At 37.3% G+C, this 19,868-nt stretch overlaps 2 protein-coding genes across 5 annotated transcripts in view; one reads left to right on the top strand and one right to left on the bottom strand.

Annotated features, from left to right (window-relative positions):
• Positions 1 to 5,445, top strand: part of Rarb (retinoic acid receptor beta) — a 125,397-nt gene extending 119,952 nt beyond the window's left edge. For all 4 annotated transcript variants that reach the window (XM_055599075.1, XM_055599077.1, XM_055599076.1 and 1 more), the window contains exons 6-8: positions 2,034 to 2,238; positions 2,978 to 3,136; positions 4,938 to 5,445. In XM_055599075.1, coding sequence (XP_055455050.1) covers positions 2,034 to 2,238; positions 2,978 to 3,136; positions 4,938 to 5,134 — 561 coding nt within the window. In that variant the 3' untranslated portion in view covers positions 5,135 to 5,445. The remainder of the gene's footprint in view (positions 1 to 2,033; positions 2,239 to 2,977; positions 3,137 to 4,937) is intronic.
• A 919-nt stretch (positions 5,446 to 6,364) lies between these two features.
• Top2b (DNA topoisomerase II beta) overlaps positions 6,365 to 19,868 on the bottom strand; it is a gene marked incomplete at its 5' end in the record, with an annotated part of 63,395 nt that continues 49,891 nt past the window's right edge. Inside the window, 9 exon segments of the mRNA XM_055599068.1 lie at positions 6,365 to 6,852; positions 7,890 to 7,984; positions 8,735 to 8,860; positions 9,828 to 9,938; positions 10,945 to 11,024; positions 11,953 to 12,154; positions 14,239 to 14,400; positions 14,615 to 14,759; positions 16,994 to 17,188. Coding sequence (XP_055455043.1) covers positions 6,685 to 6,852; positions 7,890 to 7,984; positions 8,735 to 8,860; positions 9,828 to 9,938; positions 10,945 to 11,024; positions 11,953 to 12,154; positions 14,239 to 14,400; positions 14,615 to 14,759; positions 16,994 to 17,188 — 1,284 coding nt within the window.

Below are 19,868 nucleotides of genomic sequence, written 5' to 3'. Positions count from 1 at the left end.
CCCACCACACCATGTGATCATGGGAGTGACTCCTCACTGGCCTCAGTGATGGCTTGCTCCCTGGAATCTGCATACCCTTTTTCTAGACCAGTCTTTACAAAGAGCACCTCCTTCCTTCTGTTCATGAGTCCTCCTCACCCTGCCCTGGAGCTCCATGAGATACTTGCAACCTACCCATATTATAGCCCTGTAGGTGCTCAAGACCATGAGGATTCCCTGGCTAAGCTCACTACGGGGGAATGCCTGGCCTAGCTCTTGGCATAACTTGTGGTCTGGGGAAACTTCTGTCTTAAGCCAGCTATTAAATCAAAGAGCCAGCAGCTGCAAACCATTGCTCCCAGGTCTGGAGGCTGGAAGCCCATGATCAGCCAGTGTAATTAGGACCTTAGGTCATAGGCCATCCAGCTGCTTCCTCACTGGCTTGAGTTCTGTGGTCCCCTCATGTATAAAGGGCACTAATCTCTTCTTGGGGCTGCATCCTCATGACCCAAAGAGGCTTAATCTACTACCCCATACCCTGAGAGTGGTCTCCCAACACCTAGTACTCTGAGTGGTAGGCCTGCGGCTTGAGTGCATAGCAGCACTGTGGCCTTTTCTATGGCTGAGAGAAAGGGGAATTCCTCAACCATGGCTTCCAGAGTTCTAGAGAGGAAGGCCAGGTTCTGCTTTAAAACCATGGGGGCTGAGGGTAGGGTAAGGGCTTGAAAGGCAGGTACTGTGTCCCTCTGGGAATCACTATGCATACAGTCTTGTTAAGAGTCAGGACTTCCCTCCCAAACCCATCCTACTGCTCATGACATGACAGTGGGCTTTCAGGGAGCCACCCTCAGTTTAATTATGTCAGGAAAAACCTCTGGGCTCCCTCCTCCCCTTGGCAGATACTCTGCATAGCGGGGGGGGGGGGGCAGGGAATGCTTCATGGAAGTCCAGCTCCATGAGGGTACAGAAGATACAGCTCATAAGGACTGGAGACTGCAGAGAGCTCACCAGGCCTGGGGTCTTTAGGGTAAGGTAGAGAAAGCAGAAGTTCTGCAGCCTGAAGGTGGGCTGAAGTAGAGGGTGTGGAGCACAGTGAGGCCTAGGCAGTAACTATGAGCACAAGGAGGGACAGGCTTCTAGAAGAGGGAATCTGCCATTGCTCCGTGGTGGGCTACAAGTGCCCACGACTCTGACCATGACTTCCTCCTGATCCTTGGCACACTGCTGGCTGTTCCTGGGTGTTGCATGATGGCTGCCTGTGTGTCTACAATCACACTGTTTTCTAAGAGGGCTTTCCTTGCGTTTGAGTCAAATTCATTGTTAGCCATGACACTGAGCAATGTGGCCTGAGCAACTTTAGGGAAGTTCATTCAAGCTCAGGGTTTGAGAATACAAGCCAAATGATAAGAAAGTCGTGGCTGCAGGATTGAGGCACTGATCACATTGTATCCAGAGTCAAGAGAATACCAGCTCTCAGCTGACTTGCTGCCTCTTCCCTTTTTGTCTGTCTGGAACCCCCTAGCCTATGAGATGGCGCCACACACATTCAGGGTGCACCTTGCCGATCAGCTAAGCCCTTCTAAAGTACCATCACATAGGCACGCCCAGAAGTGTGTGTATCCCCGTAACCATTTTAAATCCCATAAAGTTGATATGAAGATTAGCATAACAGCTGGTAAGGATCATTCTTATTTTTGGTTGACTAAACTTTTGAAAATAGAATCTTGTTTATCTTCTTCTCCCTAGGACCTGGCTTAGGGCCTGAGAGGTAAGTACTTGGGAAATAGTTCTTTCAATCAAATGCTGATTTATTTTAGTAAAAAGTTATTTCTCAATGTGTGTCCTACGTATTATTCCCTGAAGATTTTAGCTCTGTACTCTGCCATCGTCTAATGAAAGAAGACATTAACAGTGAGCAGTGGGGCGTGCTGCCCATGTGAGGCCCAGGCTCCTCAGGACTTCCTGTTTCTTCTACCATACATCTGGTTGGTGCTGTCAGGACAGGCTGGTATAGATAATCCAGCAAGTGTACATACATACTTTTCTTCTTCCAGATTCTCAGAATTTGTACCAGGTATACTCCAGAGCAAGACACCATGACCTTCTCTGATGGCCTTACCCTAAATCGAACTCAGATGCACAATGCTGGCTTCGGTCCTCTGACTGACCTTGTGTTCACCTTTGCCAACCAGCTCCTGCCTTTGGAAATGGACGACACGGAAACTGGCCTTCTCAGTGCCATCTGCTTAATCTGTGGAGGTACTGGCTCCCCCAGGGACCTCCATGAGACCCCACACAGAGCAGAAAGCATGCAGTTCCACTGGGGTTCTTGTGCATAGAGAAAGGCATGTGAATACCACTCTCATGCTATGGGCAATTGTACCTTTTCCTGTTAGAAATTAAGTAGTACTGTTTGAACTCCTTCTGCTCTGAAAGAAATTCCAAAATGTCTAATTTCTCTTGTGGGAAACAATTACTTTCGTAAAGGCAGGGTCATTCTGCTATATGCTTAAGGACATTTTAATTATGACCTAAGTGAATTGCATGTTGTTAATAAAAAACTCAAAGCACCACCTGAGCTCCCCCACCATTCCATTGTGCTCCTGGTGGGCTGGAATAAAGTATGGCCCCTTCTTTATGGTGACCCAGGCTGGCTAACCAGACGCTAACATTAGTTTGAAAGTAGTGGTTATAATTAAGGGGGCAGGCTTATTTACCTTGCTTTCAGATGTTCTTTAGTTCAGTTCAATACTGACACCGTCTGGTCATGAGAGGTAATTCTTGCCTTTGTACCAAAGTGGCCATCAAACATGCTTACTAAGGGACAACTATCTTCAAGTTTCCCTGCTTAAATCAATTGCATTTACTCAGGGTAGTGTGTGACTTTGTCACCAAATAGAGCCACTGTACAGGAGAAATGGGAGACAAGAAAGGAGATGGCCAGCAGTCCTTCAGCTGTCTGGACACTAAACACTTAATTCTTCCTCCTGCTATCCAGACCGCCAGGACCTTGAGGAACCAACAAAAGTAGACAAGCTCCAAGAACCACTGCTGGAAGCACTAAAGATTTACATTAGAAAACGACGGCCCAGCAAGCCCCACATGTTTCCAAAGATCTTAATGAAAATCACAGATCTCCGCAGCATCAGCGCTAAAGGTATATCTTCAGGGTGGTGAGGACAGCAGGGCTTTGCCAGCCTCTGCTTCTTAAATCCCATGTTCTAATCTGAGGAGTCCCATTATTGCTTAAGTTAGGATGTATATTTCATAGAAACCAAAAGGAATTAAGCATTGTCTGAGCCCTCGTGTGTATGCACGGTTAGCTCCTCAGGCTTCCTTGGGGAGACATTTTGATGTTGTCTCTAGTGTGTGATAGTAGAAGCAGAAAGCAGATATCAGTACCCAGTGATACTAAGAGACTATACTGTTTTAAAATGGGATGACTAGTTCGAAGAGCCACTCTTCCAGATGGTGTTTTTTGAAACTATTATTGGGGCTCACAATCACACCCTTGGAGATAAAAGGACAATTTTGTTAAGTTGCTTTTCTCCTTCAATCCATGTACATTCTGGGGCACCAACTCAAGTTAACCAACTTGCACAGCAAGCTCTTAGCCTTCTCGTCCATTTCACCACCACCCCTTTTTTTCAGAGCATATTTAACTTTCTGATTCCACACATTTCATATCAGCCTTCTGGATACCTCGGGCTTCTATACACTTGGCCTACTTTTCCATGGCATCCTAACCCCTAGAAAAATGACGGTCACTGTGGGCCCAGCTCTGGTGTGAACAAGTTAACTCCTGCATTTCTGCGTAAAGGAATTCTTGCTTGAGAGACATTACTCTCACCTCATGATTCTCAGTCTATGTGGCAACTCAGGCAATTATAGAAATGCCTCAAGCCATCTTGTAGCTGAGTGCAGAGGGTTTTTCTGTGTCTAAATGACTCAGCAATTATTCCCTGTGCCAACCTATGCTATTACCTGCCATGTTCCTCTCCACTAGCAAACTCCACACCTGAGGATCTTGGCAAGCCAAGACAGACTCTACATTTCCGAAGGTGCTTAAATGCACAGTGAACTTGTTTGACAAGAAATCTCAGTTTTTGGTTCTTTTCAGTGAGACATTCTAAGTTCATCCACAGCATGGAATTAAGAGAAGCAAAAAGACACTAATGCTTGAGTAAATGTAACTGAATGAGGTCTTTAACTGAGAGAAAGAGAGAGAGCATGCAGCTAATATCACTGTCTATAGATAGCTATGCCAGTGACCTGAGGACTAACAGCCACAAACAGAAATGTCCTAAGGCCCATATTAGCAGAGTCCAGCAACACTAGCCACAAGGTTCTAAGGTATTTTTCCTGTTATTTATATATTTCCATCTAAGCAGCTGCATGTGGGGGCTGTGAGATGTGTGATGTCGTGAAAGCAGCCAGTGCTGGATGGACGGGGTTCAGAAAACCATCACATACTGACTCAAGTAGATCTTTCCATTGTGGAAACTGCCCACCCATCCCTTCACCCATATTTTTCTGAGCTTTCATCAGGGACTTCTCTTTGTAAATTTCCTGAATATGGCTGAAGCACTGCAGCTGTCAAATTATGCACATGACATATCTCCACTGCTTTTCCTTAAAGTGAAAATGTAACAAAGCTCAGAGAGCCTCTGAGGGGTGCCCTGTTAGTACATATTCTGTACTTAAAGGGAGTGGTGGATCAGCCTGTCTCTGAGAACCAGCTAATTGGCGTCTCACAGCACATGTGACACTGACATTCCAGTGGCTGACATTCCCACTCTAAACACCTTTATGTTTTTACTGCTAATAAATGGTTCTTTGCAACAAAGATATAAGTCGCTTGATACCTGTATTTCACAACTCTTTCAAATACCTGAGGGTGAATGTTGGTTCCTTAGCTGAGCCTTAGCTAACAGGTTTTCCATTATCTCTCGAAAAAGGTGCAGAACGTGTAATTACCTTGAAAATGGAAATTCCTGGATCAATGCCACCTCTCATTCAGGAAATGCTGGAGAATTCTGAAGGACATGAACCCTTGACCCCAAGTTCAACTGGGAATACAGCCGAGCACAGCCCCAGTGTCTCACCCAGCTCAGTGGAGAACAGTGGAGTGAGTCAGTCACCTCTGCTGCAGTGAGACATTCCCCCAGGGCCTTCAGTTCCACATGGAAAATGCAAGGAAAACATTTTTTACTGCTGCTTAGTTTTTGGACTGAAATATGTTAAACTCAAAAAGGACCAAGAAGTTTTCATATGTATCAATATATATTCCTGTGTAATTTGCCTAAAAATACAAACTTTTCAAATTCTGAAAATCAGCCATTTCATGCCACCAGAAACTAGTTTAAAGCTTCTACTTTCCTCTCTGAACAGTCAAGATGCATGGCAAAGACCCAGTTGAGATGATTTAGCCCTGGTTAAGTTTCTGAAGACTTTGTACATACAGAAGTACGGCTCTGTTCTTTCTATACTGTATGTTGGTGCTTTCTTTTGTCTTGCATACTCAATAACCATGACACCAAGGTTATGGAGCAGACCACTGTACATCTTGCTTTCGTGAATAACAAGGCCTCACGGTAAGGAACCAGGACCTTTGTACAGTACAGGATAACACTAAAGACATTCTGGTTTAAGTAGTGGAAGCTTCGCCTTGCTCCTTGATGCTCTCAACCTGCATCCTTTCTTTTATGTTGCCCAGATAGAGTGCACTTCACTGCACTAGCAGAAAAGAATTCTGTATCAGTGTAACTGCCAGTTTGGTTAATCCAATGTCATCTGTTCAATTGTTAATGTCACTTTAAATTAAAAGTGGTTTATTCCTTAATGACACAATTACCGAATGAAAAATGATACATTTTTACAGTCATGATAGCCTCCAAGGCAAAACACTGTCCAGTGTTAGTTTGTTTACCTGCTCACAAGCCATTGGAGAAATATCACAGGATAATCAGCAGGCGAGCCTGCCATCTGGACTCTAGTAGCCCAGGGACCTTCCTGACTCATGCCTGATCCTGGATTTCCCCCAGTCTTGATGCTTGAAGGTATGGGCAAGTGGCCTCCTCTGGCCTTGTTCAATCACTATGATGCAGACTGACAGCTGTGATAGAGTGGCTGATAGACTGAAGTGTCAGGTTCTGAGTTCTCATGTAAGCACTAGTGGAATTTTTTGTTTTTGATATATTAGCAAAAGTCTGTGATGTACCTTCACTGGCTCTGTTTGTACATTGAGATGGTTTAACATTGCTTCCTATGTTCATATACTGTTTACCTTTTTCCATGGAGTCTCCTGGCAAAGAATAAATATATTTATTTTAAAGGTGTGTGAGAGTTTTTACTATGGTTTCACTTTAAGTAAAGAGTCTGCGAACACAGATCCATTTTTAATGTTTAAATTTCATTTCAAAAAGCAGGTCTGTAGTCTGCAATCATGACAATTAAAATCTGTGCTAATGCACGGTAATCTATAACAATTCTACAAGCCAATCAGACAACACATGACATTTCAATGAGTAAAAAAGAGCATAAAACTGCATGTGTAAGAACAAAATGTTAAAAGGCCTACCACAATAATAAAAAACCATCAATTACATCATCACATTAAAATAAGTCAGATGTACAAAATTCTGAGACAGAAAAGACAAAGGACAACACAAGATATTTTGAAAAATGTTCGTGCTCTTTGGGCACTTAATTAAACATTGCAAAATCCACATCTTCTTCTTCATCAGACTCTGCAAAATATTTTACTTCTTTCCTAGCCCGGCCAGTCCGTGGGAGAGCAGGTGGTTCAGAAGTGAAGTCTGAGGGGAAGATGTCTACATCTGAATCCTGATCAAAAGAGGTTTTCTTCAGTTTCTAGACACCCCCAAAGGAAAAAAAAATTTAAAAATACCAACGTTAAGGAAAGTGTAGTGTTAAGAATTATTATTCCTTATACTTACATTTATGGCATATTAGCAATAATCATTCTTTTTTTGAAAATATTTTATTTATTTATTATGTATACAATGTTTTATCTGCGTATTCACCTGCATGACAGAAGAAGACACCAGACCTTATTATAGATGGTTGTGAGCCACCATGTGGTTGCTGGGAATTGAACTCAGGACCTCTGGAAGAGCAGGCAGCTCTTAACCTCTGAGCCATGTCTCCAGCCCCAATAATCATTCTTTTAAAATTAGAATTGACATGCTAACTTAAGACTAAAGTGAATTATGGAAGAAAAACAGGTTAGATATAGTAATTGGGCTCTTGTTATAATAGCCTTGTCAATGCGACATCACTATTCCAAAATTATTTATTACTAAACAAGAACATACAATGTCCACATCAGAAAGCATTCAAGTCACCCTGTTTCTGAGAACATACTCAGAATTCACAGGAGCAGAGCAAGGCTATGCACAGTGCATAGCATACACTATCACAAGCATTGATAAAATACCTTAAAATGTCACAGAGTGACAGAGAGAAGGGAATTGATGGAAAGGACAGATCTGAGAAGCTATAACCATCTCCATGTGTCTTTTTAAGTTTTAATAGGAAGAAAAAATAAGTGGTGACGAGAATGCAGCTGAGGCCATTTATTTACTCAAAAGGAAAAAAAAATGGGTTTCTAAAGAGTCAAATTAATTATGACTATTAGGCACAGTCAAACTCAATTTTTAAAAATCAAATTAATCCAAGTTCATAAGATATTCTACTATTCAAGTAGCATATACCTACAATAGTTCACTAAGTGGAATAGAAGACTCGAAGTTAAGCTGATTTATAGCGTTCTCTTTACATAAGAAGTAGACTGGTTACACAAATTATTGTCTCCCGCTGCTGAGAGTGGCCACATGTGAGCACTCTACATTAGATCATGAGCCATGGTCTGCGGTGTTCTTGCTTACCTTGCTGGCTGTTTTTGCCGTTTTCCTTCCAGGGTTATAATCACCTTCATTTTCTGAGCCTGACGCTTTCCTTTTCTTTGCCCCTCGGCCTTTACCTTAAATATATGAAAAGATGTTTTTGCTCCCAAAGGTAAATAAGATAAATGCCCAAGTGTTAAAATTACATTTTTGGCATGCCCAATAGTGGGGTTTGCAATCCTACTTTCTTGCTATAAATGACATACATATACTTTGGTAGCACCATTTTAATTCTGGAGTGTAAGTGACTAAAGAGTATTTTAAAAAATATATTTAAAAAAAGTGAGAAAATCCTGGAAATAAGTTTCAATGATTAAACCCTGATAAAAGACTAGTATTTTGCAAATATAGCTCTTAGGAACAAAACTTATTACAAGAATATTTAAGTTATGTGTCAAAACTGATAAACTTACAAAGCTTCAAACCACACATGCCTATATATAGATATATATTTACCTCCTCAGGTTCTATGATAGTTTTTGTTTTTTTCTTAAGCTTTCCTCTTATTCTATTTCTTTAGCCTGTATAACAAGACCCTGCCTCAAATAAATCAAACAAAAAAGTAAGACAGAAGTGGTAAAAACCCAAGGGTTTCTATTGTGGCATCTTTCAAGCTTATTTTTAGTATGTTTATTTAATCTTGTCAATGTTTAACTGATGAGTAATTGTTCTAAACTGCTCTATGTCCTTTGCTCTAAAGCATCACAATATTACTTGCATATAACCCAACTCAAAATAAAACAGGGACCCCATCACCAAACTCAAAAAAAATTGAAGAAACAAAATATTTTCCTTATAGCTTGTGTTTAAGGATTATACAGACTCACCTTTTGGTGTTGTAGTTTTCTTTGGAATGCCAAATTCAGAATCTGAGTCTGAGTTTACAGTCTCTACTACTTTCTTCTGTTTAGGGGCTCTCTTGACCTTAGGGGCCGTATCTGAAGGTGGTTTACCTATTAAGCAAACATCCTTTAACTGGTCAGTATAATATACTTATCAAAAACGTATCTCTGACACACACTAATTATAACCCATGTACAACTACACAGTAAGTTCTAGCTTATAAAAATAATTCAGTGGTGGAAAGCGTTTTTATAGGATCCTCAAATAGAACAAATACAAAGCACTTCATTTCCCTCCAATAGTTGAAAGCCAGACTTGGCATTTTTTATGTGAAAAGAAACATGAAAATCCTAGACCAGTAGAAACAAAGCCTCATTTTGCCATACTATGTTTTAAAAACAAACGTATTTACATTTCATATAAACACTATAGTCACTTCTTACTTGTGTAATAAAAATGAGTACTGAAAACAAATGTATTAGATAGATTGAAATGAACTATGAAGTTTTCTATTAAAAACTAAAAAATGTTGCTGACTTGACTGAAAAATACAATTGAGTCTCAAGCCAAGATGCTTGACATAATACCCCTCATTGGCTAACAGCGGGAGGAACTACACATGGAAGATGGAGCCAAAGACCGTGGCTTTTACTCCTTTTGAATCCGCATGACTAAATCTACTATAGGAACACACAGAGGTCCACCTACCTCTGCCTCCTGACTTCTGGGATTAAAGGCATGCACCACCATCAACTAAACTGCAATACTAGCATGTTTTACCTCATATATAGAATACAGGCATAAAAACAAACATCTGAAAGCGGAGGGGGCTATCCTTTTAAAATATGGTCTAAAAGGTATTTTAGCAACTCCTTCACATTATTAGAAAGCAAAGAGGATTCTTGTAATATTTTAGTTGTAAGTTTCATAGTGAAGTACCCATGCAAATTTAAAATTTTAAAATTGTATTAAAATTAAAACAATTTTAAAATTGTTTAAAATTGTATCAAATTCCCTTTCATATCAATCATCTGTACATAGCTTATGCAATAACACAAGCAGGTATAAAGTACATACCCTTTTTAGCAGCGACTGTTTTACTTGAAACTTTATCTGTTTGCTTCAGACCAAATGATGGTGTAAAAACAGAAGCAGTATCTTCTTCATTACTGTCAAATTTAGCTGAATCTAAAAATTTCAAAGCTTTTTTTTAGTAAAGAGACTCTATAAAGATCTGAGTAAACTGATTCTTTGATGACTTCTCTTTAGCTAAAAAACTGATCTTGTTTCTATTTTGACCATATAATCCACAATATACAAACAGCTGAAAATAGAAAATATAGCAATGTTATACCTCAAAAACATTAACTCTGTTATGAAACAATACACATGCACATGGCAGTGAAAATTAATAGTATCAAAGTTAATTATTTAAAAGATAACTGTCAAGTTCAGAAGTATATACTAAGTGATTTGTTTTCAGATAAAAAGGCTCCACTGTGAAAATTTCAGTATCTAAATAAACACTGTTAATCCTTCAAGAAAATCAGTATTAATGCCCAAATCTAAGAGAGCAGTAAGCACTCCTATTTTTAAATCAACAAATCATTGAAGACTAATTTTAAAGGGACGCTTACCTTTAGTTTACTTTTTGTGAGGGAGGAGACAGGGTCTTGCAATGCAGCCCAGATTGGCTTCAAACTTAACAATCCTCCTGCCTTAGCCTCCCAAGTGCTAGGATTATAGGCATGAACAAAACAAAACAAAACAAAAATATGTGCACTAAAAAGATTCCCTGATTACATTTGCTGCTATGAAAATTTTATTCTTCCAACTATAGGAATTTGTTAAGACAAATCTGCATTCATACCAGTACCTTAATAACCATAAACAGATTCACATCACCATGAAAATCAAATTTCAATCTATATTTTTCTAATATTTTTCTCATTATTAAACCTATAGACACTATACCCAGCAGGCTAGCATAGGTCTAGTGTGTGTCTACATGCTTCCATAATGCCTATTCTAACCAGTCAATAAGTAAATCTTATTAGATTGGGCAAAAAGTAAAGTCTTTCACTCATGAAAAACTCTGCACTTAAATCCTGGCCTAATGGTTTTTTCAGTTTTCTCTCTACCAAGTACAGCAATAATACCACAATCAACTAATGAAAAGACTAAGAGAACCTACCATCTTCTGACTTCTGAGAATATGAAGGAAATGAAAACAGATTCCCAAAGTCCTGACTTTTTTTGTCATGTGAAGATTTTCTATTAGAAAGAAAATATCACAAAGAGGATGTAATTAAAATATACTAATAATATATACTGCAAGATTATCATCATCAAAATTTTAGTTAATTTTTTCCTTCTCTATTAAAAATAGAGGGATAACCCCACCCTACCCCTTTAACCACAGTCTTACAGTCTTATGTAAGCAAATATATGAACACAGATATAATATTTTTTTAAATACTAACTTAACATAAAATAAGATTATAAACTGGACAATGGTTGGTTTAAAGTTATTCAAAGTGACACTAACTCTACATTATTAGTAGTTACTACTACTCTACATTACTAATTCTACATTATTAGAGAAGCTCCAAAGAGAAAGGTGGACACCTTGTTATAGCAGGGAGTAATACCATTCCTGACTGCAGACCACAGGTGGGCAGGCAGTTACTTTAGAAACTAGTCAAGGGTGGTTATATCGAATTATAAATGTCTAAAATTAAACTATTTAGTTCAAAAATCTCACATTCTCGATGTTAATGCTAGCATTCATCAAAAGCAATAAAAGTAATCAAAGACAAATCTACTGAAGAAACAAGTTTCCTAATTCTAAAGATCTAGAAACATTTCCCAAACCAGGAACTGTACAAATACACTCCATGATGATGATCTTCTGGTAAACATTTTACTGAAACAAACAAACTAATTTATTTACATGTTGTTTCAGCACTTTCTTGCTAAAAGGGCAGTAATAAACAGCTGTTACAAAGCTATATGACAGGGATGTATGAAACATTTATTCTCAAGCCCTTCAAGAAAAAGCTTGCCAATCCTACAGCAAAAGCTAGGGAAGAGCTAAAGTATTAACAAACTAATTATTTCATAAAGAAACATTTAGCTAGAATTGATCACTTTTTGGTGTTCACGTAAGAGCTCACTGGGTAATCATTGCTGCATTACTTACTCTGGAGTAGCTTTCGATTTGCTTGGAGAAAAAGCATATTCATCTTTATCTAAGCCATCTGAAGGAACAAATTCATCTTCTCCATCATTTGTTATGGGAGATGCTTTAACCTTCAGTTCCTCCAAATCATTATTGTCATCATCATCATCAGCATCATCATCCTCCTCTTCTGAGAAATCAAAGGTGTACTTAGGTCTTTCAGCTAGGAGAAAAAAAAAAGAAATGAATGTTAACAGGACACAGTGATATGTTGCTGAAGTTCCAGATACTCAGGGGACTGAGGAAGAATTACTTGTGTTACGAGTTTGATGCAACTGTGGGTGACATACAGAGGGAGTAGGTCAAAAGCAACAAAAGAATGTGAAACTCAAAATCTGAGATTTAACACTTAAAATATTTTTAAAATACATTAAGAGAAAGATGAACACTTAGAGAATAAAAATCTGTAACTTTGGCCTCAAAGTATGATATCTACCTCACACTTTCCAGGAGGCAGAGATAGCACTACTGTGTTTGTCAGAACAACATAAACTGATGGAACTAGTTGTTTAGGATATTGCTCATAATACTTAAACATTATTCAAAAACACAGAAAAAGTAATTGGTATGGCCTTGTGTCATATGTTTTCATGTCATGTGTCCCCCGTACAAAGGACTATTAGTATAAGATTTTCCATCTCTTTAATTAGAAATGACATAATTTACATTCTTTTTAGAATGATAAACTTTCTTTTAGCTTGTCTAAATAAAAATGTTTACTTCCCTTTAGAATTAGCTGTACTATAAAATAACAACCAAAAGTACCAGCTCAGTTGGCAAGTGCTGCCTAGTATGCAAAAAGCTCTGGATTAAAGTCCCATTAACGTATGCACTGGGCATGCTGGTACATGCCTATAACACTAGCATTGGCAAGAAGAGCTGGGAGGATACAAAGATCAAGGTAATCCTCAGCTACATAGCAAGTTTGAGGTTAGCCTCAGCTACATAAAATGGTGTCATACACACATACACACTCAGAAGAAGAAGAGAAAGAAAAAAAAAAGGTAAATTTTCCCATGGGTAAGATAGGTAACTACAGAGGAGAGCATACTGGCATAATGCAAGTACGTTTTAATTTCTAGCATGCCTTATAGAGGATAATTTTTAAACTATTCGGATACTTAATAAAAATAGTAAACAGTCAAGATCTGTTGAAAAAATGGATCTACAAGTTTTGATTGTGTGGAAAGCAATTTTTTTAATCATTTGTATTCTGTCAAAAACCAAAAAGATAAATAAACAAATGGTATACGTTAAAAAAAAAATTTTCAATTTACATGTATGGAAAAATCTATGCATAATTTTTGAAGCATTAACAAATTAATTTTCATCAACCACATTAATTATTTACCCATAGCGTTTATACCTGTAACGCATTAAGAAAAGAAACTCACTTACTTGATGAGAGAATCAGACTTTAAAGCCTGGCATGCAATTAAAAATGTATTTGCCAAAGTTAAGAACCATAAAATTGTAACACTCTTTTGAATGAATTAAAACTTAAGAAAATGTGAGGGAATTCATAAAACAAACTAATCAGATTTTAATTATCTGAGTACTTGCAATTAATGAATGTTTAGGGAAGGTCAAATCATATGCTTAACAGCAATATACTAGCAAGACAAGATGCTCTAGCCCAACCTTAAAACTGTATTTAAAAGAACTGAGCACACAAACACACAAAATCAGACACAGGTAGGTAGAAGATCTCTCATGATATACAGGGAGAATTAACACAGAGTTAATTAACTTTCAACAGCGTTATCACAGCTGCCAATACTACAATTTTCAGGTTTTTTGGTTTGGGTTTTTTGTTGTTGTTGTTGTTTGTTTGTTTGTTTTAATAAATATCCCAAAGCCATGGAGGGAATATTGTCTATGCTTTAATAATAAAACTCAGTAAGAACACATGATTTGGAGCTGGAATGATGGCTCAATGGTTAAGAATAGTTGTTCTTGAAGACCTAGGTTTGGTTTCTAGCACTCACATGGCAGCTCACATCAAGCCCTAATTGCAGATCCAGAGGATCTGGCATCCTCTTCTGACCTCAGCAGGCACAGACACACAAATTGCACAGACATACATGTAAATAAAACATTTATATATGTAAAATAAATCTTTTAAAAAGAAACATAATTCACTTTGTCTTTCTTTAGAGTGATGATTTAATACTTTAGAGAAATTGATAATACTACTGAGCCCAACTTATAGGTCAATGATAATATATAATAAAATAAATATAATACCAGCTGCTCTCCTAAGCAAAGAGTCTCTTGGAATAACCACAGGTTCTGTTTCTTCCAAGTCACTCTCTGATTTGGACTCATCATCTGACCAAGGATTCCGTTTCTTCACTTTCTTTGCATTAGGTTTACCAGATGATGTGGGTGTTTTTCTAACTCTGGTACCTAAAAAGCAAGACAATGGTAATGTGCATACAAATACTTATTCAAAGCTACTAGTGAAGCTTTTCTATAAAAGGGTCTGTATAAAACAGAAATTTGTATGAAAACTATAGGTATTACTTGAATACTAAAAATCAATGAATCAAAATTAGTAGACTCTAGAAATACCCTTTCTTTCTTACATACAAACGTGCACAAAGGCATTCTAATGACTTACCAGGCTCCTTTTTCTCCCTTTTGGGTTTTGGACCTTTATTTACAGGAGCAGATGGGGTCAATGTCTCTTCTCCTGTGCCTTCAACTGGTGTTCCACTAAATTCTTCATCAAATTCTACTTTCACTGTGGTAGTATCAGGATCACCCTATGTGTCAAAAACCAAACCAAATCCAATCATAAGTAAAAGTAAAAAGTAAATAAACAAAATGCCTATTTTACAGATAAAGCTTTACTCAACAGTTTCTTTATATCCGGTAAATTTTTATTTAATATATTCCACTTGAGATATGTTTTATTTTATTTTATTTACCTGCTTCAAATGATACTGCTTGTGACCCTAACTAATATACTCACTGAGGTGATAGCCACTTAGAAAAATCATAAAGAATAAGCCAGGCTCTTGGTTATCAAAAAAAAAAAAAACTATGAGAACAATAGCTAAGTACTCCAAAAACTAAACAAAACACAAACAAACAACACACACACACACAAAACAAAAACAAAGAATCAGTGCCTATACCTGGGGTTCCTACATATTAGGAAAACATTTTCAAATTGCTGAAAGAAAATAAGCAACAAATATATTTTGTGAGGCACTATAAGGCTGACTTTAACCCAAAGTTATTGGTAAGGGAAAGAGAATTGGTAGGTAGGTACCCTGATCAATACCACACAAGTCAAAATAGATTGACAGCTCAAGGAAATGTGAACAATTCTGTTTAAGGAGGACCAGAGAAAACACCCCAAGAGTTTTCCTGAGTTCTGAAAGAATCGTCTTAGTTTGCCAGGTGGGTAGAAAAGTAATGAAAGAAACAAAATGAGAAACAAAGCAAGTCCGTAAATAAGGATAATGGGCCTAGTTTCAGCCATGCTAAATTCGAGGGGCTTTGGGCTTTCAGGTGACTACATGTGCACAGGAGCCTGGACATTACAGCTCTGAGAGAGACTCGTAAGAGTTGTTGTTTTGCACTGTGGAGGCCAAGGGTGAGTGGGCTCAAAGATGGAAACTTGGAACTCAGTGGTCAGTCTGTTCAGCAGAACTACAGTGAGTTCCCAGCTTAGTGAGAAATCACCGTGTATCATCATCATCATCATATGCTATGGAGAATGATAGAACAAGATACCTGAAGTCAACCTCTGGCCCTCACATCACACACACACACACTTGTGAGTACACACATATGCACATTGAATGTATGAATACACTGTGTGCACAAGCACACATATACTTAGAGAAATATATTGCTGCTGACACCTTGATTTTGTAGAGTATTTGACATATATAAGTTCAAGATAGAACATTTACAGGCCTGTGATCCTAGTACTTAAGAGGTTAAGTGAGTAAGATTACCAGGATTTTGAAACTATCCTGGGTTATGTAGTATGTTTTGGGCCAGCCTGAGCTATAAAGTAAGACCTTATCTCAAAAAATAAAATAAAATAAAAGTAAAAAAAAAAAAGAGTTGTTGTTTTAAGTGGGCAAAACTCAGGGCAGGCAGGGATGAGTTTATTAATACTACATAAAGGGGGGGAAAAGGAATGATCACAAATGAACCTAACAGAAACCAGCAGAAAAGGACAGAGGCTACTAAGCTAAGGTGAAAGCTGAGTGAGGTGAAGGCACATTCTAGAGGAAGGTGGATACACCCCAGTCATCAGCCAGAATTCCTTGGGCTCTAAAACAAACCTGTCTGGACCTTTAACTTTCATAAGACTATCATACATCCTGCTTCCTTGGCTCTGAACATTCATTCTGGACGTTACATCTGACTAATCCTGGCCTATCCTGCTCAAAGGTAAATTTCATATATATATATTTTTTTTTTTCTTGATAATAAGTGTCACTGCCAACAATGCAGGATGTGCTAAATAGTGTTCAACAAGAAACAAACAAGGAGCTCATAGAACATGGTAAGTTACTTCAAAAGCCAAACAGACCTATTTTTTGCTTAACACTCCTTTAATCAGTCATCATAATATAGAATTTAAGTGTATAACGAGAATAGTTTTTGTGTGGTTTTTGTTGTTTTTAATTTAGAAAGATGGTTGGCAGAGTGTTTCTCATTCTAAAAACAGAATTTAGACCAGGCCCTTGTAGTCCCAATCAGCTCAGAAAGCTGAGGCAGGAAATTAGTTAAGCCCATGACTTTGAGACCAAACAGAGGTGAAAAAGGGGTGGGAACAAAACTGAAATAAATGGCTCTAAACATAAATATTTGTGATCCTTGACCAAAATTAGCTGTTCTTCCTCAGCTCAATTACACTCATAGAAAGAATATTTCCTATATATTAAAATAATTGCAAATCATAAAACATGATTAAGCACAAGCCTAAAGTAAGTAGACTCTCCCAATGAGCTGACACAGGAGCGTATGATACCTTCTTCTTCTTCAACAATTTCCTGCTGGCATCTGCCTTCATTGCAGTAATTTCAGGAATGATTCTTCTCCCGTAAGGTGAGGGCATCGTCTCCTCCAGCTGAAGTTTCTTTACCTTAGGTTTGCCAACTTTACCTTTAATTGCTTTTCCAGACATTCCTGCCAGAATATCTTCTCGTTCTTGTGCTTCCACTTTCTGAAATATTATTAAAGGGGAAGGGGATACATAAACAGCTCTTTACAAAAAAACACTATTGCATAAGAACCTGAAATAAATTATTCACATGTTAAGAAACAAAGCTTTCTTTTCAGCTGATCTAATCTGAGACTAAATAACAGAAAAAGAAGAAAAAAAAATTAGGTCAGAAGACCTGAGTTTGAATCTCATGTATGTAGTTTCTTACTCATACAATATGGTAACAGTAATTAGTGACCTAAGTGGTTCTTCATACGCCTATGAGACTACAGTATGGGACATTGCTGACCTGGCATCATCAGAAACCTGGCAAATCACAGACAAAGATAGTGCGTTAAAAAGTATGAAGTGGAGCTGGAGCGACTGCTCGGCTCTAAACAGCATTTGTGGCTCTCAGAGAACCTGGGTTTAGGTCTAAGATCTACATGGTGTACCATACCTATCTTTAAGTCCAATGTCAGGAATTTCCAGCCCCTCTTATGACCTCCAGGTATCAGGCATATACATGGTATACAGACATACATGCAGAAAAATATCCATATGCATAATAAAGTAAAAATAAATAAATATTTAAAAAATTAAGTGGTTATTCTTTTCATTTGCACTAAACAATTTTAAAGTAGGAGAATAAAAAACTCCAATACTTTGAACTTTTGGGTTTGGTTTGGTTTTTTTTTGTTTTGTTTTTGTTTTTCCTTTTTATGGCTTTTTTGAAACAGGGTTTTTCTGTATAGCCTTGGCTGTCTGGACTTGCTTTGTAGATCAGACTAGCCTTAAACTCACAGAGAAGTCTGCCTTCCTCAGTGCTGGGATTACAGGCGTGTGCCATGGCGCCTGGCTACTAATGGGGTTTATTATCAAAATAAATGAATATGTAATCACAATGTGACAGATTGTAAATTACACAAAATTATTCTTTCTAATAATTAACATGTTTAAAAAGATGCAAACAAAAGTGACTTCTCTTGAAAGACATTTATATAGACTTTACTTAATAAAAGTTTATAGATATGACAGGTTTTGAGATAAAACACATTGGAATCCAATGCTAATAATTCCACCCACTAGTTAAATATTCTAAATAAGTAACAGACAGCTGGCAGGGTAGCTACCACGTGGCAGGCCTATCATATCTATTTTAGTCATGATGGAAAAGGCTGAGATGAATAATTGTTTTTAATCATACCAATAGAGCTCCTCTCTAAGCAAGTCTCTCCACTCTCTAGGCTCTGAGTCCATATTTGTATTATAGTAAGGATGACTTCTCTCATTTGAGAACCACATGCAATGCAATGTCAGCATATAAGATATGTTCAATTGATGGTATCATGGATTTTAAAGAATGTGGAGTCATGAAATTTAAGTCTAAATATTCTTAGTTATTAAAAAAAAATTCGGTATCTTAGGGTTGGAGAGATGGCTCAGTGGTTAAGAGCAAGTGTTGCTCTTGAGGAGACCCAGGTTCCATTCCCATCACCCATAATGTTGTTCATAAACCTCTATAACTCCAGTTCCAGGGGATCTGATACCCTCTTTGGAACCAAGCATGCATACAGTACAAATAAACACATGCAGATAAAACACTCAAGACATAAATAAATAAATCTAAAAAATTAAAACTTTCTCTAGAATTTAAAGATTTATTTTTTACTTATGCGTCTGTGTCTGTGTAAGTGTACACTACACTGTATATGGGAGCCTATGGAGGCCAGAGGGGATGAGAGGAAACATATAAGAACTGTCTAGATGAGTCAAAGAGACTGATTGGGATCCTCTAAAGAGTAGTGAATGCTCTTAATTGCTGAGCCATTTCTCTAAGTCTCCATATCTAGAATTTAATTTGTTTGAATGCTGCTAATTAGCAAATAACAAAGTGACAAACTAAAAGCAAAAAGCAACACTTTGGGGGCCTGAAATTACTTTGAATGATAACTTTTCAGGTCTAGAATCTATACTATTAAAGTAAGCACAAAATGAGCATATTTCACTTTTCTTATCAGTGATCAAATTTAAAGTAATGTCAGAATTGCAATAATAGTAATCAGAAACAATTGTTTTCTTTTTAATGTATGTTTGTTCATCTTTAGTATGATGTAGCTTGGTTGGCTACAGTCTAATTCATGCTAAGCCAAATGCTTTAACACTGAGCATACCCACAAGGAAATATTAATTTTTTTAAATATATAAGCCAGCAGAAAGAAAATATACCTCTATTAAAAAAAAAAAAAAAGAATCTAATGATTTAAGTCAATGTATACTATAGTACTTAAAAGATCACAGAAAGAACCTGAAACAATAGTACAAAAAAGTTTGAAAAATTCCATCAGGCAAGTAAAATAATATACTATTCCACAAAATCTAATTATAACAGAAGTCATGAGCAGAAAAATTAAATAATGAATTAATAATGTAATTAAAAATCTGAAATGAGGAAGTAACTAAAAATGTAGCAGCATGCAATAGTAGTGGCTGTTTACCTTTGGTAATCAAATCAGACATTCATTCTGCTGCCATTAATTTAATTTTTGTATTTTAACAGGCAATTTTAAAAAGGTTTATATTTAAAATATTTTCTCTACTTTTACTTTTTAAATTAGAATTCCACAAACATAAAAACATTGAAATTTCTTATAATCTAAAAAAGGTCAAATACCCATATCTAATCATATCTACATTTTGG

This window comes from Psammomys obesus, unplaced genomic scaffold, assembly GCF_907164565.1.
Source record: "Psammomys obesus unplaced genomic scaffold, mPsaObe1.curated_primary_1811, whole genome shotgun sequence".
In the NCBI taxonomy this organism is placed as follows: domain Eukaryota; kingdom Metazoa; phylum Chordata; class Mammalia; order Rodentia; family Muridae; genus Psammomys; species Psammomys obesus.
This window is presented reverse-complemented; position numbering and strand designations above follow the sequence as displayed.